Source organism: Erinaceus europaeus, chromosome 5 (genome assembly GCF_950295315.1).
Source record: "Erinaceus europaeus chromosome 5, mEriEur2.1, whole genome shotgun sequence".
Lineage (NCBI taxonomy): Eukaryota > Metazoa > Chordata > Mammalia > Eulipotyphla > Erinaceidae > Erinaceus > Erinaceus europaeus.
This window is the reverse complement of record NC_080166.1, coordinates 41,595,582-41,621,739: the sequence shown is the minus strand read 5'-3', so window position 1 is coordinate 41,621,739 and position 26,158 is coordinate 41,595,582. Positions and strand designations below refer to the sequence as shown.

At 41.8% G+C, this 26,158-nt stretch overlaps 1 protein-coding gene across 3 annotated transcripts in view; it reads left to right on the top strand.

Annotated features, from left to right (window-relative positions):
• Nucleotides 1-12,041: 12,041 nt before the first annotated feature.
• The window catches only part of CDK7 (cyclin dependent kinase 7), a 52,756-nt gene continuing 38,639 nt past the window's right edge, over nt 12,042-26,158 (top strand). For 2 of the 3 annotated variants that reach the window (XM_060191249.1, XM_007538030.2), the window contains exons 1-4: nt 12,042-12,204; nt 12,518-12,577; nt 21,448-21,481; nt 24,697-24,764. In XM_060191249.1, coding sequence (XP_060047232.1) covers nt 12,139-12,204; nt 12,518-12,577; nt 21,448-21,481; nt 24,697-24,764 — 228 coding nt within the window. In that variant the 5' untranslated portion in view covers nt 12,042-12,138. The remainder of the gene's footprint in view (nt 12,205-12,517; nt 12,578-21,447; nt 21,482-24,696; nt 24,765-26,158) is intronic. The other variant, XM_060191250.1, reaches the window with a different exon arrangement.

Below are 26,158 nucleotides of genomic sequence, written 5' to 3'. Positions count from 1 at the left end.
AAGAAGATAGGGGGGCAGGCGGTAGCGCAGAGGGTTAAGGGCACATGGCGCAAAGCGCAAGGACTGGCATAAGGATCCAGGTTTGAGCCCCAAGCTCCCCACCTGCAGCGGGGGGTCGCTTCACAAGCGGAGAAGCAGATCTGCAGGAGTCTTTCTCTCCCCCTTCTGTCTTCCCTTCCTCTCTCCATTTCTCTCTGTCCATCCAACAATAGAAATAATAATAACAACAACGATAAACAACAAGGGCTACAAAGGGGGAAAAAATGGCTTCCAGGAGCAGTGGATTCCTAGTGCAGGCACCGAGCCCCAGTGATAACCCTGGAGGCAAAAAACAAACAAACAAACAAGATAATGGCCAACAGAACAGCTCACCTAGATTTTTACAACCATTTCCTTTAAACTGAAGTAACATTTTAGGAGTGCCTTTTTAAAAAATTATTTTATTTTATTTTATTATTTATTTATTGTATAGACAGTCAGAAACTGAGAGAAGGAGGGGAGATAAACAGGAAGAGAGACACTTGTAGACCTGTTTCACCACTCACAAAGCTTTCCCCCTGCAGGTGTGGACTGGGGGCTCGAACCCGGGTCCTTGAGCACTATAACATGTGTGCCACCACTCGCCCCTCCTTTTTTTTTTTTTTTAAACATTAATTTAAAAAGAAAAGAAAACCAGGATGAGGCAGCAGTGCATCTGGGAGAGTGCACGCACAACTGTGTGCAAGGACCCAAGTTTAAGTCACTGGTCCTCACATGCAGGAGAGAAGTTTCATAAGCAGTAAAGCAGTGCTGCAGTGATTCTTTCTCTCTCTCTCCCCACCCCTCTCAATTTCTCTCCTTTTCTATCAACAACAACTACAACAAACAAATGGCTACGAAGAGCATGGATTCTTTGTGCAGGCACTGAGCCCCAGCAATATCCTTGGTGGGAAGAAAACAAACAAAAACAAAGCAAAGAAAAAAAAAGCGCTCTAGGGATTTGCAGGATTCTGGAGGTCTCGAAACTTTACATCAGGCTCAACCTGACGCTGTTGACTGGCTACGGAAGAAGGGCAAATGCTAGAAGAAGCACTCATGTAGTCCAACCTTTCAATTGTATTTCAGGCACAGAGAGACACCACAGAATTGCTCCATTTTCTGGGAGCTTCCTTCCCATCCTCAATCCTCATGACATGGTGCTTCCATGTGGTTCCAGGGTTGTAACCCAGGAACGTGCATATGGGAAAATGCATTCTCTATCAGCTTAACTACCTCTCAGGCCCTGAAATTACCTTATTTAAAACCGCAAAGACTGGGGGCTGGGTGGTAGCACAGCAGGTTAAGTGCACGTGGTGCTAAGGATCCCGGATTTGAGCCCTCAGTTGGCTCCCGCCCCTGCAAGAGGTGAAGCAGGTCTTCAGGAGTCTATCTTTCTTTCTCCCTCTTTATGTTCTCCTCCTCTCTCGATTTCTCTCTGTCCTATCCAACAACAACAGCTATGCCAACAATAACAATAACAACTACAACAAGAGCAACAAATGGGAAAAATAGCCTCCAGGAGCAGTGGATTCATAATGCAGGCACCGAGTCCCAGTGATAATCCTGGAGGCAAAAACAAAACAAAACAAAACAAAACACTGCAAAGACTGATATTGCATCAAAGTAAAAGATTCTGGGGTGGGGTAGGGGGGAGTACAGGTCCTGGGAAAGGATGACAGAGGACCTAGTGGGGGTTGTATTGTTATGTGGAAAACAAAAATGTTATACATGTATAAACTATTGTATTTACTGTCGAGTGTAAAAAATAAATCCCCCAATAAAGGAAAAAAAGAAAAAAAATACTGTAAAGACTGTTATCTCTACAGCACATAATTACTATATATTATTTTACTAGTGTCAACTAGAGAAAGATTATCACAGTGTAATCAGAAAGAACTATATCTGATAACACAAATTCTGATTCTAATACATACAGGAGCAGTTTCAAGATGTGTACTGACAGGATCAAGACAAAGGGGATCAAAGGATCAGGCAAGGAAGTAGTTTGAACTTAGATCATCTGTTGTGAAACTTCTGGGATTAGTTTCTAAATGTACTTGTCTGTGGTTGGTAGGCAGACAGTTTCCAGACAGAAAGCTAGAATAATTAGGAACATTCTCACTGAACTGCTGTGTCAGCTTGTTTAACTTTCATCTAGATGTCTCAACATGGTAGCTCAGAAATAAACTGAAGTTGGACTCAAAGCAGTTTCCATACCTCTTTTTTCTTGGTGATTCCTTAGTCTACAAAATCTAGCGTATGGTCAGAACTTTAGGTGAACTGTAGCCAATTAATAAATTAGTTAATGTGCTTTAACTTGTTGACATATATGAAAATTTATCTTGTCTTTCTGTCTCACTGAGTTCTCACAATCATCTATTGGTAGTCTATTATTGTTAGTTCCATTTATTTATTTGTGCTGAATCCCAGGGTTATCACTGGGGTTCAGTTCCTACATGAGGAATCTATCCAAGGGGGCCTTTTTTTTTTTTTTTTAAATCTTCATTTGATAGGATTGAGAAGAAGAGAGACAGCTTCTTGCAGCACTCACTTCACTGCTTGTGAATCTCCCTCCGTAAAAATGCTGGGTTCTTGCTCATGGTAACTTATATGCTTAACCAGGTGCACCACAGTCTGGCCATCGTTAATTCCATTAAAAATATTTAATAAGAGAGAGGAATGAGGGAGATAGGGAGGGAGACAGAGAGACACCTGCAGTACTGCTTCACCATTCATGAGGCTTCCCCCTGCAGGTAGAGACTGTGGGCTTGAATCTAGGTCCTTGTATATTGTAATACATGCTCTCTACCAGATGCAAACCACTTCCCTGTGCTTGTTAATTCCATTTTATAGAATAGAAAAATGATTATCCAAAGCTAGTAATATAGCTCAATTGCATAATAAGGGGCTTTGCAATGTACAAGACCCAGGTTCAACATTGATAAAAGTTTGCATGTTGTGATTTCTTTCTGTCTGCTTCTCTTGTCTCTGTTAAAATGAGTCTGGAGTGATGAAGTCCATAGATGATGAGAAAAAAGATAGTTCTGGTACATCTTTTTTTTTTTTTTTTTTACTAGTCATTTATAGTATGCTCTAGATTGTTATATATTACATCTTTTCTGAGCCAGTTAGATGTATTTTTTGTCTTTATTTTTTATTATTTTTTATTTCTTTATTGGGGAATTAATGTTTTACATTCAAAAGTAAATACAATAGTTTGTACATGCATAACATCCCCCAGTTTCCTATATAACAATACAACTCCCACTAGGTCCTCTATCATCCTTCATGGAACTGTATTCTGCTCACCCACCCCCACCCAAGAGTCTTTTACTTTGGTGAGATATGCCAATTCCATTTCAGGTTCTACTTCTGTTTTCTTTTCTGATCTTGTTTTTCAACTTCTTTTTTTAAAATTTTTATTTATTTATTTATTATTATTATTAATTTTTTAAAAAATATTTTATTTTATTTATTTATTCCCATTTGTTGCCCTTGTTGTTTTATTATTGTTGTAGTTATTATTGTTGTTGTTGGATAGGACAGAGAGAAACGGAGAGAGGAGGGGTAGACAGAGAGGGGGAGAGAAAGATAGACACCTGCAGACCTGCTTCACCGCCTGTGAAGAGACTCCCCTGCAGGTGGGGAGCCGGGGTTCGAACCGGGATCCTTATGCCGGTCCTTGTGCTTTGCGCCACCTGCGCTTAACCCGCTGCGCTACAGCCCGACTCCCTATTATTATTTTTTTAATGTTTTACATTCAACAGTAAATACAATAGTTTGTACATGCATAACATTCCCCAGTTTCCCATTTAACAATACAACCCCCACTATGTCATTTATCATCCTACATGGACCTGTATTCTCCCCACCCACCCCAGAGTCTTTTACTTTGGTGCAATACGCCAATTCCATTTCAGGTTCTACTTGTGTTTTCTTCTTTTTTTTTTTTTTAATAATTTATTTCTTTATTGGGGAATTAATGTTTTACATTCAACAGTAAATACAATAGTTTATACATGCATAACATTCCCCAGATTCCCATTTAACAATACAACCCCCACTATGTCATTCATCATCTTTCATGGACCTGTATTCTCCCCACCCACCCACCCACCCCAGAGTCTTTTACTTTGGTGTAATACTCCAATTCCATTTCAGGTTCGACTTGTGTTTTCTTTTCTAATCTTGTTTTTCAACTTCGGCCTGAGAGTGAGATCATCCCATATTCATCCTTCTGTTTCTTACTTTTTTTAAAAAAATTTATTTCTTTATTGGGGAATTAATGTTTTACATTCAACAGTAAATGCAATAGTTTGTACATGCATAACATTCCCCAGTTTCCCATTTAACAATACAACCCCCACTATGTCATTTATCATCCTTCATGGACCTGTATTCTCCCCACCCACCCACACCAGAGTCTTTTACTTTGGGGCAATACCCCAATTCCATTTCAGGTTCTACTTGTGTTTTCTTTTCTGATCTTGTTTTTCAACTTCTGCCTGAGAGTGAGATCATCTCATATTCATCCTTCTGTTTCTGACTAATTTCACTTAACATGATTTTTTCAAGGTCCATCCAAGATCGGCTGAAAACGGTGAAGTCACCATTTTTTACAGCTGAGTAGTATTCCATTGTGTGTATATACCAAACTTGCTCAGCCACTCATCTGTTGTTGGACACCTGGGTTGCTTCCAGGTTTTGGATATTACAAATTGTGTTGCCAAGAACATATGTGTACACAGATCTTTTTGGATGGATGTGTTGAGTTCCTTAGGATATATCCCCAGGAGAGGAATTGCAGGGTCATAGGATAGGTCCATTTCTAGCCTTCTGAGAGTTCTCCAGACTGTTATCCACAGAGGTTGGACCAATTGACATTCCCACCAGCAGTGCAGGAGGGTTCCTTTGACCCCACACCCTCTCCAGCATTTGCTGCTGTTACCTTTTCTGATGTATGACATTCTCACAGGAGTGAAGTGGTATCACGTTGTTGTCTTTATTTGCATTTCTCTGACAATCAGAGACTTGGAGCATTTTTTCATGTGTTTCTCATCCTTTTGGATCTCTTCTGTGGTGAATATTCTGTCCATGTCCTCCTCCCATTTTTGGATGGGGTTATTTGTTGTCTTGTTGAGTTTGGCAAGCTCTTTATATATGTTGGTTATTAAACTCTTGTCTGATGTATGGCATGTAAAGATCTTCTCCCATTCTGTGAGGGGTCTCTTGGTTTGGGTAGTGGTTTCTTTTGCTGTGAAGAAGCTTTTTAATTTGATGTAATCCCATAGGTTTATACTTGCTTTAGTCTTCTTTGTAATTGGATTCGTTTCATTGAAAATGTCTTTAAAATTTATGCGGAAGAGTTTTGCCAATATTTTCCTCTAAGTATTTGATAGTTTCTGGTCTAACATCCAAGTCCTTGATCCACTTGGAATTTACTTTTGTATTTGGTGAAATACAGTGGTTCAGTTTCATTCTTCTGCATGTTTCAAGCTATTGTTTCCAACACCATTTGTTGAAGAGACTCTGCTTTCCCCATGTAGTGTCTGGGCCCCTTTGTCAAAGATTAGATGTGCATAGGTATGGGGCCTCATTTCTGGGCTCTCAATTCTCTTCCACTGGTCAGTGTGTCTATTCATGTTCCAGTACCAAGCAGTTTTGATGACAGTGGCCCTATAATACAGTTTGAGATCTGGGAGTGTGATGCCTCCGGTTCTGTTCTTTTTTCTCAAGATTGTTTTGGCAATTCTAGGTCTTTTCTGGTTCCAGATAAACATTTGTAGCATTTGTTCTATTCTCCTAAAAAATGTGCTTCGGATCTTGATGGGGATAGCATTAAATTTGTAGATGGCTCATCATTTTGATGATGTTAATTCTTCCAACCCATGAACATGGAATATCTTTCTACTTCTTTGTGTCTTTTTCAATTTTTTTGAGTAGTGACTCATAATTTTCAGTATACAAGTCTTTCACTTCCTTGGTTAGATTTACTCCTAGATATTTTATTGTTTTTGTTGCTATAGTAAAAGGTATTGATTTCTGGCTTTCAATTTCTTCTAACTTAGTGTTTGCATAGAGGAATGCCACTGACTTTTGAATGTTAATTTTGTAGCCTGACACCTTACTGTATTTCCTGATGATTTCCAAAAGCTTCTTGCTGGATTCCTTAGGTTTTTTTTTAATTATTATTCCTTAGGTTTTTCCATGTATACTATCATGTCATCTGCAAATAAGGAGAGTTTGACTTCTTCTCTTCCAATCTGTATCCCTTTAATTTCTTGCTCCTGGCTGATTGCTATGGCAAGAACTTCCAACACTATGTTGAATAGTAATGGTGATAGTGGGCAGCCCTGTCTAGTACCTGATCTGAGTGGAAATGCTTCCAGTTTTTCACCATTGAGTATGATGTTGGCTGTATGTTTGCTATATATAGACTCCACTATCTTCAGGGATTTTCCATCTATTCCCATTTTTTGTAGTGTTTTGATCATAAAGGGATGTTGTATTTGTCAAAGGCTTTCTCTGCATCTATTGATATGACCATGTGGTTTTTGGTCTTGCTTTTGTTGATGTGGTGGATCACATTGATTGATTTACGTATATCAAACCAACCTATGTGCATGCCTGGGATAAACCCCACTTGGTCATGATGAACAATCTTTTTGATATACTGCTGTATCCGGTTAGCTAGAATTTTGTTCAATATTTTTGCATCTATGTTCATCAGAGATATTGGTCTGTAGTTTTCTTTTTTGGTTGTGTCCCTGTCTGCTTTTGGTATTAGAGTAATGTTGGCTTCATAGAAGCTGGCAGGGAGTATTCCAGTGTGTTCAATCTTCTGGAAGATTTTTAAAAGTAGAGGTATTAGTTCTTCTTTGAAGGTTTTATAGAATTCATTTGTAAAACCATCTGGTCCAGGACTTTTATTTTTGGGGAGATTTTTGATAACTGTTTCAATTTCATTAGCTGTGATGGGCCTGTTCATGTTATCCACTTCCTCTTTACTTAGTTTTGGAAGTTGGTAGGTATCTAGGAAATCGTCCTTTTCTTCCAGGTTCTCTAGCTTGGTGGCATATAGTTGTTCATAGAAGCCTCTCATGATATGTTGAATTTTGGCAGTGTCTGTTGTGATATCTCCTCTTTCATTTACTAACCGATTTATTTGGGTCTTCTCCCTTTTTTGTTTTGTGAGTCTGGCTAAAGGTTTGTCGATTTTGTTCACCCTTTCGAAGAACCAACATTTACTTTTGTTGATCTTTTGTATGGTTTTCCTATTCTCAATGTTATTTATTTCTGCCCTAACTTTAGTAATTTCTGACCTTCTGGTTGCTTTAGGGTTCCTTTGTTGTTCTTCTTCTAGGTCTTTAAAGTGTGCAATTAGGCTGTTTATTTGTGCTTTGTCTTGTTTCCTAATGTGTGCTTGTATAGCTATGAACTTCCCTCTCTGTACTGCCTTAGCTGTGTCCCAAATATTTTGATAGCTTGTATCTTCATTTTCATTGAAATCTTGAAACATTTTGATTTCTTCCTTGATTTCCTCTTTGACCCAGAGGTTGTTAAGAAGTGTACTGTTGAGCTTCCACATTTTGGGACTGTTACTAATCTCTTGTTGATTGTTAATTGTTAGTTTAATTCCACTGTGGTTGAGAAGATGCTTGGGATGATTTCAATCCTCTTGAATTGGCTGATGCTGTCTTTGTGGCCTACCAGATGGTCTACCCTTGAGAATGACCCATGTGGATTTGAGTAAAATGTGTATTCCAGTTTCTTGGGATGAATGACTCTGAAAATGTCCAATAGTTCTAGTTTATCTATCTCTTCATTTAGCTCCCTTATGTCTTTATTGATTTTCTGCCTGGATGATCTGTCAAGTTAGGAGAGTGGGGTGTTGAAGTCTCCTACTATGACTGTGTTGCTGTTAATATATTGCTGTAGCTCTTTCAGTAGAAGTTTGATGTATTTAGATGGCTTCTCATTGGGTGCATAGATGTTAATAATTGTTAAGTCCTCTTGATTGACTGATCCTCTGAGCATTAAGTAGTGTCCATTCCTATCTTTTTTAATCTTATCTATTTCAAAGTCTATCATGTCAGATATGAGAATAGCTGTTCCTGCCCTTTTTTGTGGGCCATTGGCTTGTATGATAGTTTTCCATCCTTTCACTTTAAGTCTGTGTTTGTCTTGTTGAGTTAGGTGGGTTTCCTGTAGACAGCATATTGTTGGGTTGTGTTTTCTGATCCATCTTCCTACTCTGTGTCTTTTAATAGGTGAATTCAGGCCATTGACATTTATTGATATCAAAGATTGAAGATATTTTAACACCATTCTTGTAGAGTTTTAGAGTGTTCTGATATATGTCCTATTTATGGTGGTCTGATTGTTTATAGGAGACCTTTCAGAACTTCTTTCAGGGCAGGCTTGGTGATAGTTGATTCCTTCAATTGTTGCTTGTCTGAGAAGGTTTTTATGCTTCCATCTAGTCTGAATGACAGTCTAGCAGGATATAGTATTCTTGGTTGAAAGCCTTTCTCATTGAGCACTCAATAGATATCTTGCCATTCTCTTCTGGCCTGTAGTGTTTGTATGGAGAAGTCTGCTGCTAATCTTATGGGTTTTCCTTTGTAGGTGACTCTTTGTTTTTCTCTTGCAGCCTTCAATATCCTTTCTTTATCCTTATTCCTTTCCATTCTAAGTATGATGTGTGTTTAGGTCTGGGTTAATTCTGCTTTGGACCCTCTGGGCTTCTTGAATCTTTATGTCTTTGATGTTGTCTAGACTAGAGAAGTTTTCAGCTATTATGGCCAGGAGAATGCTTTCTTCCTCTCCTTCTCTTTCTTCCTCTGGTATGCCAATAATGCCATATATTGTTTCTTTTGAAGTCATCCCATAGGACTCTGTTGTTGTTTTCAGCATCTCTTTTTGAGATCTCTTACTTCTTTTTTAGTTGTCTCTAATTCATCCTCGATCTTGCTAATTCTGTCTTCAGCCTCATTGATTCTATTCTCTCTGCCCTCTACTGTTTTCTGGAGTTCATCTATTTTGTTGCCCTGCTCTGATACTGTTTTAGCTTGTTCAGCTAGTTGCCTTCTTAGCTCAGCGATTTCAGCTTTCATCTCTCTAATAACCATGAGATAATTAGTATTTTCTTCCATAGTCTCATTTGTTGTTCCTGTATTTCTGATTACAATTCTTTCAAATTCTTTACTCACTCCTGTGATTATTTCCTTAGCTAGTGTTTGGATGTTGAACTCGTTATTTTGTGCTTCACCCTCTGGAGGACTTTTAGCTGGACTCTTGTCCTGGTTCGATTCTCCAATATTTTTTCTTGTTGTTTTAACCATTTTATATATTATGTTATGAGTTGCCTTTATCAGTACTTTTCAAATTACTGATCACTATTGCCTGGATTGACTTGTGTCTAAGTAAGTTAATTAAAGGGTTCACAGTGGTGGAAGTTAACAGTTGGTTCAATGGTATTTTAATCCCTGAGTTGGAGCTAGGTGGTTTAAAGGCGTCTTTTTTTTTTTTTTCTTCCCTGTAGGCTATGGGAGGACTTTTAAACTATAAGTAGGCTTCTTAGCTTAATCACTGACTCCTGAACAAGAGATAATGACTGCCACCTCTCCAGATTCAAAGGAGGTCTCGAAACTTTACATCAGGCTCAACCTGACGCTGTTGACTGGCTACGGAAGAAGGGCAAACGCTAGAAGAAGAAGAAGAGATAAAGCAGGGTGTGGCAGAGATAATCCAGTGGTTATGCAAAGAGACTTTCACAGCCCCTCAGCTATGCCACCGAGTTTCCTTCTCCTGAGTTTCCTGGTTAGATCTCTGTCCCCTGGTGTCCCTCTCTGTCACTGCTCCAGATTCTGAGGGCAGTAGCAATGGAGACTCAGAGTTGCACTTGGTGAGTCTCTGGGGGCTCCTCTCCTCCCTTCAGCTGTCCCCTTGTTGGTGGAGCAGACTGGAGGTGGTGTCTCAACTGATAAACTGCTGGAGTGTTAGCAGTCACTTAATCTCTCCCTATGCTCCTCTCTGTCACCAGCCACACGTGTTTGTACTAACCGGTGATTTAGTGGGTTCCTGTGGTCATTCTAGTCCTGTCTTGTTTCGGTCCTGGGTGGTCTCCTTTGGTATTCCTAGTTGATCCGGGAGAGGAGAGGAGAGAAAGAGATCTGTCCTGGTACATCTTTTTTTTAAAAAAATATTTATTTAATTATTATTTTATAATATTTATTCCCTTTTGTTGCCCTTGTTGTTTTAATGTTGTAGTTATTATTGTTGTTGTCATTGTTGGATAGGACAGAGAGAAATGGGGAGGAGGGGAAGACAGAGAGGGGAAGAGAAAGACACCTGCAGACCTGCTTCACCGCTTGTGAAGTGACTCCCCTGCAGGTGGGGAGCCGGGGGCTGGAGCTCTGGTACATCTTCTATGAATACAGTCCTGAAGGAGCCTCTGGCACTGTCCTTACCTTTCTATCTAAAATTGGTTTTAGCAGCACAACCCTATGGATGAGATGGATAAAGGACCACAGAAATAGAACTTTGACTTTGCCAGGACAAGGTCCCAAATTTGCCCTCCTGCACTGCATATGGCAGAGTGCTTCTTGGCCTCTCACCTATTTCGCTGCCTCTCATGAAATAAAATTAACCACCCCCACCTCCTAACTTCCTTTGACGAAAACAAAACAAACAAACAAAAACACCCCAGAACTGTGGCATAGTGGGTAAAGTGCTGGATTTGCAAGCATGATGTCCTGATTCAGTCTGAAATATGTTCTGGTTCTCTCCCATTCCTTTCTCTTTCTTTGAAAAAAAATTATCTTTATTTATATTTATTGGATTAATGAGATAGCCAGGCATTGAGAGGAAATTGGAGGGAGAGAGAGACCTGCAGCCCTGCTTCACCACTCAAGAAGCTTTCCCCCTTCAGGTAGGGACCAAGGGCCTAGAACCTGAGTCCTTGAGCACTGTAATGTGTGTGTTCAACCAGATGTGCCACCATCCAGCCCTTTCTTCCCATTCCTTTCATCAATCGATCTATAAATCTTTAAATAAGATAAATGGAGGTAGGGTAAAGTGGGACAAGGAGCTAGCACTATAGTTATGCAAAATAATTTTATGTTGGTGGCTCTGAGATCCCAGGTTCAATCCTTGGCACCACTGAGAACCAGAGTTGAGCATGTTCTGTTAAAAAAAGGGGGGGGGAGTAAAAAAAAAAAAGGGGGGAGGGAGGCGGGTATTGGTGCACCTGGTTGAGTGCACATGTTATAGTGCGCAAGGACCTGGGTTCAAGCCCCGGTTCCCCACCAGCAGAGGGAAAGCTTCACAAGTGGTGAAGCAGAGCTGCAGGTGTCTCCGTCTCTCTCCCTATCACTCCCTTCCCTCTCGATTTCTGGCTGTCTCTATCCAAATAAATAAATAAGTAAATAAATAAAATTTTTTAAAAAGGGCGGGGGTAGATCGTATAATGGGTATGCAGCAACTCTCATGGCTGAGGCTCCCAGGAACAGATTCAGTCCACCTGCACCACCATAAGCCAGAGCTGAGCAGTGGTCTGGTGAAAAACAAAGTGTGTCCCACAGTGTATATTTATTAGGGAGGAATTTGCTTCCTTCGGTGCACTACCCTATAAAGGAACTGGAGTAAGAGTGTTTAGGCCAGTCCTGAATAACTGGGTACTAGTCCAATACTGTTTGTCTAGGCCTCTATAGGAACCACAGAAGCCAAAATTCCCTTGGTAAAAAAAACAAGATTAGGGACAAAGCCAAGCCTTCCACATCTATTGTATCCCCGCACTAAAGAAATATCTAAATTAACAGAATTAACAGGATGACAGCACTAGTTACTGCGGTTTCTCTTAGAAACTGAAGGGCAGTCAAGTGATAGCGCAGGGCGGGGCTAGGCGCACGTTGCCTAGGAACCCCGCCTCGCGCCTGGCTCAGCTTCCGTAGGACCCGCTCTACGTCGGACTCCCCCAATCTCGGAAGTGGGGGCGGAGCTAATAAGGCGTCGGAGGCGTGTGGACGGAAGTGGCTGTTGGAGGCTTTTAGGTAGCTTTAAATTTCTGCAGTTTGGGACGCTGGCCTCTTTCCGCGGGAGTCCGGTATTCCGTGAGGGATGGCTGTGGACGTGAAGTCGCGAGCAAAGCGTTATGAAAAACTCGACTTCCTCGGGGAGGGCCAGGTGAGGCTCTTGGGGGCGGAGGGGGCTCACAGAGTGACAGTGGAGGCGTCGCGCTTGGGGGTCGCGGCCTGGGGGTCGGGGGACCGGGCTGGCCGGGCTGCTTGGGGAGCGAGTCGGCCTGCGCGCCCTGGGCGGCCCCGTGTGCAGGACGACGATCCCCGGCCGGGGCCGCTCGGCTGTGGCTCGGCGTCGGGGCTCCGGGGCTCCGGGGCTCCGGGGCTCCGTTTCTGTAACTCCGAGCTGCCTAACCCTCCCCCTAAATATGTAAATGACGGCGAGCACGGACTCAGTTCACTCCTGTTTTTCTGCCTAGTTTGCCACGGTGTACAAGGCCAGAGACAAGAACACCAATCAGATTGTCGCCATTAAGAAAGTAAGTTACATTTTGTTGTTTGGGGCCTTTTTGAAGGCGTTGCTGGCTGCTCGGAAGGTGGCAGACGGACTCGTCTGGGGGAAATCACTCAGGCTGGATCTCAGGGCTCAAAGGACTGGGCGGGTGGTATGGTGGTTATGCCTGAGGCTCCAGGGTCCCAGGTTCAGTTCCCCACCAGCATCAGCGCAGCCCTGAGGGAGACGAGGTTTAGTCGGGAAGGAAGAGCCATGAGAGTTTGGTGTTCTGAAAGCACGAGGCGATGCCTCAGATCCTGCCTGCACGACAGCTCTGTCTTTTCCCGGAGACCTAGGGGACATGTTCCTAGATCATCCGTCTTGCCGCCTCGCCCTCTCCCAGCGCTGCTCAGCTCTGGCTGATGGCGGTGGTGGGGATTGAGCTTGTGACCTTGGGCGCCTTAGGTTTGAGAGTCCTTGGTGTCTCCTGGTCCAGCTTCCTTAAGTTAGAGGAGGAAGGCAATGCAGTCTGGCCAGCTGTGTGTATGGCCATCGCGAGGGAGGTCCAAGAGGCATCTCTGCAGTTGGACTAGTTTTTGTTTTGTTTCTTGTTCCATTAGTAGATTTGAAATGAAGCTATTGTATTTTCTTCATAAACTTAGACGTTGGCCTTGGGACCAAGTACTACTCTTCTGTTGGGTACTCACAAGTATTTAATAATCAAGATATTTTCAGGTCACTACTTCTGTTTCCCCTACATCCACTCCAGTCTGTGTCTGTTGTGCAAATTTACCTTGAATTTTTCAATTTTTTAAGGTTTATCTAATGGGGGTGTGATGCCAGGGATCTAACTTGAGTCCTCATGCTTGAGGGTCCAAAATTACTCATTTCACTACTCCTTAGGCCGTTCTGTGAATGTTCTCATCAGCATTAATGATAATGATGTGGGGCACTAGTTTATAGTAACTTTTTTTAAAAAAAATTTATTTATGTGTTCCCTTTTGTTGCCTTTGTTGTTTTATTGTTGTAGTTATTATTGTTGTCGTTGTTGTTGGATAGGACAGAGAGAAATGGAGAGAGGAGGGGAAGACAGAGAGGGGGAGAGAAAGAGAGACACCTGCAGACCTGCTTCACCGCCTGCGAAGCAACGCCCATGCAGGTGGGGAGCCGGGGCTGGAACCGGGATCCTTATGCCGGTCCTTATGCTTTGTGCCACGTGCGCTTAACCCACTATGCTACAGCCCGACTCCCTATAGTAACTTTTTTTTTTTCCTCCTCCAGGGTTATTGCTGGGCTCGGTGCCTGCACCATGAATCCACCGCTCCTGGAGGCCATTTTTTTCCCCCTTTTGTTGCCCTTGTTGTAGCTTCGTTGTGGTTATTATTATTGCCCTTGTTGACGCAATTCGTTGTTGGATAGGACAGAGAGAAATGGAGAGAGGAGGGGAAGACAGAGAAGGGGAGAGAAAGATAGACACCTGCAGACCTGCTTCACCACCTGTGAAGCGACTCCCCTGCAGGTGGGGAGCCGGGGGCTCGAACTGGGATCCTTACGCCGGTCCCTGTGCTTTGCGCCACATGCACTTAACCCACTGCGCCACCGCCCGACCACCCTCCCCCCCATAGTAACTTTTAAACCTGTGTGTTCGTTTGAGAAACTTAAGTGATACCGAGCTATTTATAGTCTGGGCATTTTCACCTTCATTCTGTCATTTTACTTAGAAAATATGAAGTAAGTTAATATCCTTACTTTATAATTGAGGTATCGAAGACAATGAGATTAGGTGGCTAAAACTAGCATTTAAATCTACCTACCCTGCTGGTTATTGTTTATATAAGGTGCATGGGAATGAGCCCAGGATCTCTTGATCACAGGATGAAACTTGAACAGCCTTCCTGACCTACCCTTTCTCTTTCTTTTAAAAATACTTTATTTATTTTAATGGGAGAGATAATCGACCAGAGCACAGTTCAGCTCTGTCTTGTGGTTTTAGGGACTGAAACTGGGACTTTAGAGCCTCAGGCAGTAGTCTTTTGCAAAACCATTAAGCATAAACTGTCTCCCCTGCCCCCTCACCTAGTTTTTCACCTATTTTTGAGGAGGAAGGGAGATAGCAGAATAGTAAAATGTTGTTTCAGTGCCCTTGGAGCTCTCGTAGTGCCATTGGTAGTGCTGAGACTCAGATTCAAGGCATGTTTGATACTGAGTTAGCTGTCTCCTGGCCCCTATTATTATTAGTTTTTAAAGAGTTATCTCAGGGCTGGGTGGTGGTGCACCCAGTAGAGCACACGTGTTACAGTGTGCAAGAACCCGGGTTGGAGCCCCTAGTCCCCAACTGCAAAGGGAAAGCTTCTCAAGTAGAAGCAGGGCTGCAGGTGCCTCTCTGTCTCTCCCCCATCTCCCCATTCCTCTCAATTTCTCGCTGTCCAATAAAAATAAAGATAATAAAAAATTTTTAAAAGTTCTCTCTATTTTGAGAGAGGCCCCAGAGCATAGCTCTGGCATATGCAGTGCCAGGTTCTAACTTGGGAACTCACATTTGCATGACTTCTATGCTCCTCTATGGAGCCATAGAAGTACATATGGAGTATGTACTCAGTATGTTTATTTTAATTTTTTCCAGAGTATGATTTGCTTTGGCTTATGGGGGTGCTAGGGATTGAACTTGGAACTCCAGTGCCTCCGGCTGTTGTGCTACCAATGGCTCTGTTTTTTTTCCTTTTTAAAATGTTTACCGATGAGAGGGAGAGAGAACCCGAGCATCATTCTAGCACATGTCTCGTGATTGAACTCAAGACCTCATGTTTGAGAGTCCGATGTTTCATTCACTACACCAGTTCCAGGCCACTTCCCAGCCTATTTATTGATGAAATCAATAATCCTTGTAAGAAATAATGAGGGGAGGGAGGGATAAAGAATCAGCACAGTTAACTGTCATAAAGTGGCACCAGGTGTTGGCACACTGGGTCGAGCGTATGTTATAATGTGTAAGAACCTGAGCTCAAGCCTCTGGTCCCCACGTGCAGGGGCGAAGCTTTGCAAGCAGTGCTACAGGTGTCTCTATCTTTCCTTTCCTCCTTGATTTCTGTCTCTGTCCAGAAAATATGTAAATAAAATACTTCTAAAAATTAAGTGGTGCTAGGGCTTTATGGCCTCAGACATGCAATATTATGCTCTAATTGGCTGAGCTAATCCCTAGACCTGCAATAGCCCCCTTAAGGAGAGGTGTCCTTCATGCCTTGTAACTCTCAAGTTTTATATTTTCCTATCCAGTGAGTCTTTGAGATCATGAATTTCTTTCTTGACCCATTTCTGCATATTAAATTGAGAACTTTGAATTTCTTCAAATTTCCTTACAAGTATATTCTAAATTCATTATCTGAAAGCTCTTCTCACTCTGCATCATTAGGTTTCTGGCTGTCAGATTGGTTTTGCCAAATGGGGTTTTTTTCCTGCTTCCCTGGATGCCCCCCTGCGTTCATTCTAGAGCTAGTGGCATCTTTAGCTCTGAATAGCAGTGCTGAGCTTCTTTTGTTAGACTACTTGGTAACTGAACTGCCGTGTGGATTTGAAGCAGTTGCAAATTGTTGGCCACCGACATTGAGATAATATACTTTTGTTGGAGTCTTTTCTTGAGAGCTTGTTTGGAGGTTCTAGCAGGGGAGTGCAGCTACTTTTAGACCCTCTACCGAAGACCAGTCAGTCAGTCTCTGTTCGGGGAAGGCCGTCCTCTTCGAGTGCGTGGCAACTTTGGGAGGGACGCACATGGAGCGGTGAGGGAGGAAGGGGACACCCGCCTAGCCAGCCAGATCAGCCACATCAACCCTGGTAATCAATGGGGTAACAGATGTCGCAGCCAGATAGCCCTCACATCCTGGTTGAGTCTTTTTTTTTTTTTTTTTTTTGATATTTATTCGTTCCCTTTTGTTGCCCTTGTTGTTTTATTGTTGTTGATGTCATCATTGTTGGATAGGACAGAGAGAAATGGAGAGAGGAGGAAAGATAGAGAGGGGGAGAGAAAAACAGAGAGGGGGACAGAAGCAGACATGCTTCACCTTGTGAAGCGACTCCCCAGCTGGTGGGGAGCCGGGGGCTGGAACTGGTATCCTTACTCTGGTCCTTGCCCCACCTGCACTTAACTATTTATTGATTTTTACCAGAGCACTGCTCAGCTCTGTTTTATGGTGGTGCAGGGGATTGAACCTGGGACTTTGGGGGCTCAGCCTTTTTGCATAACTTTTATGCCTGTGATACTTCCTTCTTTACATGAAATCTCAGCTGTTCTCTGATGAAATCCATTGTTCTAATATTTTGTTTTCTCAGATTTCTACAACTGTTGTTTGGTGTGTACTCTACTGGGTGAGCAATCCCCCAGTCGTTGAAATTCTGTGTTTTTTTAAAATTAATTTATTTACTTGTTATTGGATAGAGACAAAGAGAAATTGAGGGGAGAAGGGGAAATAGAGGGGGAAAGATACAGAGAGACACCTGCATCCCTGCTTCGCTATTTGTGTGGCAGGCAAGAATTCTACCACTGAACCACCAATGCTTCCAGCTTCACTACTTGTGAAGCTTTCCCCCTTCAGGTGTGGGCCAGGGGCTTGAACTTGGGTCCTTGTGTACTGTAATGTTTGCACTTAACCAGGTGAGACACCGTCTGGCCCTTGGTTTATTAATTTTTTTTTAGATTTTTTTATTAATTTTTTTTTGTTATCTTTATTTATTGGATAGAGAAAGCCAGAAATTGAGAGGGGGTGGTGATAGAGAGAGACAAATAAACACCTGCAGCCCTGCTTCAACACTCGTGAAGTTTCCCCACTGCAGGTGGGGACTGGGGGCTCAAACCCGGGTCCTTGCGCACTGTAACATGTGCGCCACCACCCGGCCCCTAGACTTTTTAATTTATTTATTAGAAAGGTAGGAGGAGAAAGAACCAGACATCCTTCTGGTACATGTGCCGGGGATCAAACTCAGGACATCATGGTTGAGGGTCTAATGCTTTATCCACTGTGCCACCTCCCAGATCACACCTGTTATTTATTTTTTAAGTGAATTTCTTTTTTGAAATTTCTTTTTATTTCTTAGATAGAGACAGAAACTAAGAAGGGTGGTCCGGGAGGTGGCGCAGTGATAAAACTTTGGACTCTCAAGCATGAGGTCCCGAGTTCGATCCCCGGCAGCATGTGTGCCAGAGTGATGTCTGGTTCTTTCTCTCTCCTTCTATCTTTCTCATAAATAAAGAAAATCTTTAAAAAAAAAAAAAGAAAAAACTAAGAAGGGAGGTGGATATAGAAACGGGAAGAGACAGATACCTGAAGCCCTGCTTCACCACTCCTGCAAGTGGGGAACAGGGGGTTGAACCCAGGTCCTTGCACACTGTAATGTGGTTAACCAGGTGTGACACCTCCAGACCTCCCGTTCCCCCTGAAATTCTCTCACATAGGAGTTTATTTACTTTTACTCAGATTATAGTTAGGACTAGTACATCTATTGCTTGATTTACATTTAAGTGCTTTATATATTTAGTGATCAATATTTAGCTTATGCTTTAAATACAAAGTGCTGTTTATAGTATATATAGGTGGGAAGGTTTTGTTTTTTTCTTTTGTCACCAGGGTGATTGTTAGGCTCATTGCCTGCATGGCTGTGGATTCTAACAAACATTCTTTTTTCCTTTCTCTAAAGAAAAGGTGAGAAGTAGAGAGGGAAAGGGAAGATAATGAGTATACCTTACTGGGTAAATCACCTCCTAGGCCTCAGTGGAGTTTCTCACTTCTGGTACTTTACCCTATTGGGCTGACTTAGAGAGAGGAAGGAAGATGGAAGGAAGTTACACCACTGAAGCTTCCTTCATTGTAGTGGGGTTTGCTTATGGCAAAGAAGCACACTATCCAAGTAAACTCCTATTTTGCAAGCCATTTATTATTAATGAAAGAGAGGGGGAGAGAGAAACAGCATTGGTCTGGCACATGAGATGCTAGGGATTGATCTCGGGACCTCATGCTTTAGAGCCCAAAGCTTATCTACGGTGCCACCTCGTAGGGTTTTCTTCTTTCTTTCTTTTAAATATTTATTATTCCCTTTTGTTGTTTCTTTTAAATATTTATTATTCCCTTTTGTTGATCTTGTTTTATTGTTGTAGTTATTATTGTTGTCTGTCTTCGTTGTTGGATAGGACAGAGAGAAATGGAGAGAGGAGGGGAAGACAGAGAAGGGGGAGAGAAAGACACCTGCAGACCTTCTTCACCGCCTGTGAAGCGACTTCGGGAGCCGGGGGCTAGAACTGGGATCCTTGCGCTTTGTGCCACATGCAATTAACCCACAACGCTACTGCCGGACTCCCAAAATTTTCTTTTATCTCTTTTTTTTAAATTTATTTTTACTTTTTAAAATTATTTATTTTCCCTTTTGTTGCCTTGGTTTTTCATTGTTGTTGTAGTTATCATTGTTGTTATTGATGTCGTTGTTGTAAGATAGGCCAGAGAGAAATGGCAAGAGGAGGGGAAGACAGAGAGGAGGAGAGAAAGACACCTGCAGACCTGCTTTACCACCTGTGAGGTGACTCCCCTACAGGTGGGAAGCCCGGGGGCTGGAACTGGGATCCTTACTCAGGTCCTTGCGCTTTGCACCACGTGCACTTAACCCGCTGCCCGCCCGACTCCTTATTTTTCTTTTTCTTGTCCTTGTTGTTTTTTAACTGTTGTTGTAGTTATTGTTGTTGTCATTGTTGGATAGGACAGAGAGAAATGGAAAGAGAAGACAGAGGAGGAGAGAATAATAGACACCTGCAGACCTGTTTCACTACCTGTGAAGTGACTCCCCTGCAGGTGGGCAGCCTGGGGCTCGAACTGGGATGCTTATGTTGGTCCTTGTGCTTTGCACAACGTGGGCTTAACCCGCTGTGCTACCACCCAACTCCTGAAAAGTTGTGGTTTTCCAGCAGTAATATTTGGGGTATTATTGGGAAAGTTTAGTCTTTATGTAAAGTAGTAGGAGGATGATTTTCATTGGTAGTAATCTATTTTGTGTAAGATTCAACCATTAATGCAGTATGTCATGCTTATTCATACTAACAGTAGCTTAATCATTTCTATTTTTATATTTTATTCATTTATTTTAATGAGAGATATACAGAGAAGGGAGAGAGCACTGCTCGGCTCTGGCTTATGGTGGTGCTGAGGATTGAAGCTGGGACCTTGGAATCTCAGGCATGGAAGTCTCTTTGCATAGACATTATGCTGTCTCCCCAGCCCACTTAATCATTTTAATTTTTTTTTTGCCTCCAGGGTTATTGCTGGGGCACAGTCCCTGCACTACGAATCCACTGCTCCTGGAGGCTATTTTTTCCCTTTTGTTGCCCTTGTTGTTTATCATTGTTGTTATTATTGTTGTTGATATTGCTGTCCTTGTTGGATAGGACAGAGAGAAATCGAGAGAGGAGGAGAGAAAAACAGATACCTGCAGACCTGTTTCACTGCTTGTGAAGTGACCCCCCTGTAGGGAGCCAGGGGCTAAAACTGGGATCCCTACACCGGTCCTTGTGCACTTAACTGCCCAGCCCCCGGAACATTTTTTCATATGTCTGTTGGCTTTTTAGATTCCTTGGTGAATATTCAGTTCATATCCTCTCCCTACTTTTGGATTGGGTTATTTTGTTGTTGTTGTTGCTGAATTTGGTGAACTTTTTTTTTTTCTTAGCCATTTGTTTGATATACGGCATGTAAGCATCTCCCATCCTGTAAGGGAGTCCCTTTGTTTGGATGGTGGTTTCTTTTTTGCTGTGCAGAAGCTATTCAGTTTGATATAGTCCCATTGGTTTGTTTTTGTTTTGCCTTCCTTGTAATTATAGGCATCATTAAAGATGCTTATAAAATTTATATTTATTACTGAGTTCTGCCAGTATTTTCCTCTAAGGATTTGATAATTTCTGGTCTAACATTCAAGTCTTTGATCCATTTGGAGTTGTCTTTTATGTGTGGTGAAATATGGTTCAGTTTCATTCTTCTGCATATTTCAACCTAATTTTCCCAACACAAATGTGTTGAAGACACTCTCCTGTCTCCATTTAGTAATTTGGATCCCCTTGTCAAAAATTAGCCGTCCATGGTTGTGGGGAAGTTATTTAAGATTCAATAAATCCTTATTTGTTTCACATTTAATATTTTAAAGACTTAATGCTTTCACTCTTATTTATTTTCATTTTTTCAGTAGCCATCAGGTTTATTGTTGGGGCTTGGTGCCTGCACTACGAATCCATTGTTCTGGTGGTCTTTTCCTTCCCTCCCTCCCTTCCTTCCTCTTCTCTCTCTCTTTCTTTCTTTCTTTCCCTTTTTTTTACTTGAGAGGACAGTGAGAAATTGAGAGGGGACAGGGAGACAGAGTGGGAGAGAGACACCTGTAACATGGCTTTATTGTTGGTAAAGGCTTCTGAGTACAGGTGGGGAATGTGGGCTTGAACCCTGAGTTCTTATGTATTGTAATGCATGTTCTCAACCCATTTTAACACCATCTGGACTGAAAGCACTTCTTTCCTTTTCTTTCTTTTCTTTCTCCACTTCTCAGCTCTGGCATATGATGGTGAAGGGGATTGAATCTAGGACTTTGGAGCTGCAGGCATGAGAGTCTTTTGCATAACCATTATGCTATCTACCCCCACCCACATTTGTTTTAATTTGATTATTTAGATGTGTAATTTAAAACCTTAATGAGCAAGGAGTGATAGGTACTTGAAACTCTCTTATGCTATTAATTTTGTCTTTCTGATAAATGGTTCATGTTATCTTGTTGCTTACAATTCTAGCAGCATATGGGGTGCTACATGTTTTGGCCATGACTCCATTTTGGAAGTGATATATAGTATGTATTAAGTCTAATTCAAAACAATTTTAATGTACTTGTTTTCTTCTGCTTCAATAGATCAAACTTGGACATAGGTCGGAAGCTAAAGATGGTAAGTGTTTCATATAATTTGACAGAATAGGAAAAGTTTCTATCTCTGAGGAAATAAATAAAATGTTAATTGGAGTTAGCAGTGGTGTTCTATAGAGTTATTACACGGCCACAGAAAAGTAAAGATAAGGGGCTGGGTGGTGGCACATCTCGTTGAGCACATTTTACAATATGCAAGGACCCAGATTTGAATCCCTGGTTCCCACCTGCAGGGGGAAATCATCATGAGTGGTGAAGCAGTACTTTAAGTGCCTCTCTGTCTCCCCCATTGCTCTTGATTTCTGGCTGTTTCTATTCGATAAATAAGTAAAGATAGGAAAAAAATTTAAAAGAAACCATTAAAAAATTACTGTAAAAAAAGACAAGAGGGAGTTGGGTGGTGTAGCGCAGCGGTTTAAACGTACATGGTGCAAAGTGCAAGGACTGGCATAAGGATCCCAGTTCAAGCCTCCCTGTTCCCCACCTGCAAGGTAGTCACTTCACAGGTGGTGAAGCAGGTCTCTCCCCCTCTCTGTCTTCCCCTCCTCTCACCATTTCTCTCTGTCTTATCTAACAATGATGACTTCAATAACAATAATAATAACTGCAACAACAATAAAAAAGGGCAATAAAAGGGAAAATAAATATTAAAAAATTAAAATAAAAAGATAGACTCAAAACAAAGAGGAAATATATTATTTCTACTATTTGAATGTTCAGAGGAACGCTCGGTTCACCTAAGTAAATAGAAGACCTTAAGGCTGTTAATGACTTGCCCTGATGTCTTCCTTACTTTTTATTATTACCTTTATTTCTTTATTGGGGATTAATATTTTGTGGTCTACAGTAAATGGAATAGTTTGTGCATGCCTAACATTTCTCAGTTTTCCACAACAGTACAACCCCCACTAGGTCCTCTGACATCCTATTCCAGGACCTGAATTCTGCCCCCACCCACCCCAGAGTTTTTTACTTTGGTATAATACACCAGTTGCATTACTTTTTGAAAAAATTTAAAATTTAATTAATAATTTATTTTTGACTCTAGGGTTATTTCTGGGGCTCAGTGCTGCCACTGTGAACCCACTGCTCCTGGTGACCATTTTTCTCATTTTATTGGATAGGGCAGATAGAAATTGAGAGAGGAAGGGGAGAGAGGAAGACAGACACCTGCAGACCTGTTTAACCACTTGTGAAGCATCCCTCCTGCAGGTAGGGAGCTGTGGGCTCGAACTAGGATCCTTGTGCAGGTCCTTGCACTTAGTACTATGTGTGTTTAACTGAGTGTGCCACTGCCTGGTCACCTTAATTATTTTTATTTTATTTATTTTTTTAAAATGTTTTTTAATATTTATTTTCCCTTTACTTGTCCTTGTTTTTCATGGTTGTAGTTATTGTTGTTACTGTTATTGATGTCGTCATTGTTGGATGGGACAGAGAAATTGAGAGAGGAGGGGAAGACAGATACCTGCAGACCTGCTTCATTGCTTGTGAAACGACTCCCCTGCAGGTGGGGAGCTGGGGGCTTGAACCTTACGCTGGTCCTTGCACTTTGTGCCACATGCACTTAACCCGCTGCACTACTGCCCGACCGACTTCCAATTATTTTTATTTTTTATAGGATAGAGACAGAGAAATTGGGAGGAGTAGGGGAAGAGATACAGAAGGAGAGAGACAGAGGGACACCTGCAGCCCTGCTTTACCTCACATGAAGCTTTCCCCCTACAGGTAGGGACCAGGGTCTTTAACCTGGGTTCTTGTACACTGTAATGTGAACACTTAACCAGGTGACCCCTCTGCATTATTTTTTCAGTGGTGGTACAAATTATCATTTCTTTAACAGCAACCCCCCCCCTCCAGCTTCTTATTTTCAAATCCAGGGTATACTTTTATGGAAGTACATAATAAATGGGGGAGAAGGTCCCCTGCCCCTTTACCAGACCTCTGCTCAGCTCTGGTGGTGGTGTGGGGGATTTAACCTAGGATCTCAGAATCTCAGGCATGAGAGTCTGCTTTGCATAACCATTATACTATCTCCTCTGTCCTGGGAAAATATTTCTTTCAAAAATAAAAAACTTATTTAGGGGCCAGGTGGTGAAGCACCTGGTTAAGCACTCATACATTACAGTGTGCAAGGACCCAGGTTCAAGCTCCTGATCTCCACCTGCAGAGGAAAGCTTCACAAATGGTTAAGCAGGGCTGCAGGTGCCTCTGTCTCTTTCCCTCTCTATCTCCTCCTCCCCTTTCAATTTCTGTCTCTATCCAATAATGAGTAAATGCAACTAAAAATATTTATTCCTTTTTGTTGCCCTTGTTTCATTGTTATAGTTATTGTTGTTATTGATGTCATTGTTGGATAGGACAGAGGGAAATGGGAGACAGGAGGGGGAAGATGGGGAGAAAAAGATAGACAGCTGCTGACCTGCTTCTCCACTTGTGAAGCAACCCACCTGCATATGGGGAGCTGGGGACTCGAACTAGGATCCTATGCTGGTCTTTTTTTTTTTTTTCCTTTTGTCATTCTTCCAATACTTGTTTGCTGGACTGTTGCTAAATCCTGTCAAGCCATCAAAAAAATTGTTTCTGTAAAACCATGCCAGATCTCATTTAAAATTTTAAATTTTGTCCTTTGCATTGGACAAGATAAAAGCATACTTGCTTTAAAAATTGTCTAAAATAGGGATTTGGGTGGTAGTGCAGCGGGTTAAGTGCACGTGGCGAGAAGCACAAGGACCAGTTTGAGCCCCCGTCTCCCTGTCTGCAGGGGAGTCGCTTCACAGGCGGTGAAGCAGGTCTGCTGGTGTCTGTATTTCTCTCCCCCTGTCTTCCCTTCCTCTCTCCGTTTCTCTCTGTCCTAGCTAACAACGATGACATCATAACAACAACAATAACAACTACAACAACAATAAAAAAACAAAGGCAACAAAAGGGAAAATTAATCAATATAAAAAATTTGTCGTGGTCTCAGAGGTGGCGTAGTTGCTAAAGCACTAGACTCAAGCATGAGGTCCTGAGTTTGATCCCCGGCAGCACATGTACCAGTGATGTCTGGTTGTTTCTCTCCTGTCTGTCTCATAAATAAATAAATAAAATCTTTAAAAAATAAAATTGTCCAAAATAGCCTTTATTTTTCTCTTGAGTATTTGTTATTTTTGGGAGAGACTCCCAAAAAATGTCAGTGAAAATGTTTGAAGTTTCAGAATTATTATTTACTGTTTGCTTTATCTTTGTATGCAGGTATAAACAGAACAGCCTTACGAGAGATAAAATTATTACAGGAGCTAAGTCATCCAAATATTATTGGTGTGAGTATGATTATGATCTGTTATTTCTGGAATTCGGGATGCTGACTTTATTGATGATAAATTATGAATTATTCTGAACAGATTAAAAGTTTATCGGGTTAATTGTTCTTGTAGGCAGTATCTTTAAAAGTATACAACTGAGGCCTGGACACCGGCACATCTAGACACATTACCATGTATGACAATTTAGCTTCAAGCCCATTGTCCCCACCTGCACTGGGGAGACTTCACAAACAGCAGGGCAGTGTTGTAGGTGTGTCGTCCCCCACCCACTCACAAACTACCACCACCAATTCCTCTCCCTGTCAAAAGAAGAGAAAACTTTTTTTTTTTAAGGTTTTATTTATTTATGAGAAACATAGGAGGAGAGAGAAAAAACCAGACATCACTCTAGCACATGTGCTGCTGGGGATCGAACTTGGGACCTCATGCTTGAGAGTCCAAAGCGTTATGTTTGTACCACCTCTCGGACCACTTTTTTGTTCCGTTTCTTTGTTTTGTTTTTGCCTCCAGGGTAATCTGCGGCTCCATGCCTGCACTACACTAGAAATCCACTGCTCCTGGAGGCCATTTTTCCCATTTTGCTGCCCTTGTTGTTGGATAGGATAGAGAGAAATCAGAGAGAGGAGGGGAAGACAGAGGGGGGAGAGAAGAGAAAGACACCTGCAGACCTGCTTCACTGCCTGTGAAGAGACTCCTCTGCAGGTGGGGAGCCGGGGGCTCAAATAGGTCCTGTGCTTCTCTCCATATGCACTTACCCGCTGCACTACCACCTCCCAATGTCTGGTTCTTTCTCTCTCTCCTATCTTCATGAATAAATAAATAAAATCTTAAAAAAAAAAAAAAGTCCAAGGACCGGCATAAGGATCCCGAGCCCTGGCTCCCCACCTGCAGGGGAGTCACTTCACAGGCAGTGAAGCAGGTCTGCAGGTGTCTGTCTTTCTCTCCCCCTCTGTCTTCCCCTCCTCTCTCCATTTCTCTCTGTCCTATCTAATAACAATGACATCAATAATAATAACAACAACAAGTGCAACAAAAGAAAACAAATAAATATTAAAAAAAATTTTTAAATTATATATAGATATAAATATATATAATTTTTTTTATTCCTCAGGACTGCTAATTCGTAGCCAAAAAAGCTGGGAGGGAGTGAATGCTAAATTTAATAAAATTACTTAAAAGTTTTTGTTTTTTAAAATTTTTTAGTATTTATTTTCCCTTTTGTTGCTCTTTTTTATTGTTGTTGTAGTTATTATTGTTGTTATTGATGTCATCATTGTTAGGACAGAGAGAAATGGAGAGAAGAAGGGAAGACAGGGAGAGACCTGCTTCACCGCCTATGAAGCATGTGGGGAGCTGGGGGCTCGAACCAGGATCTTTTTTTTTTTTTTTAA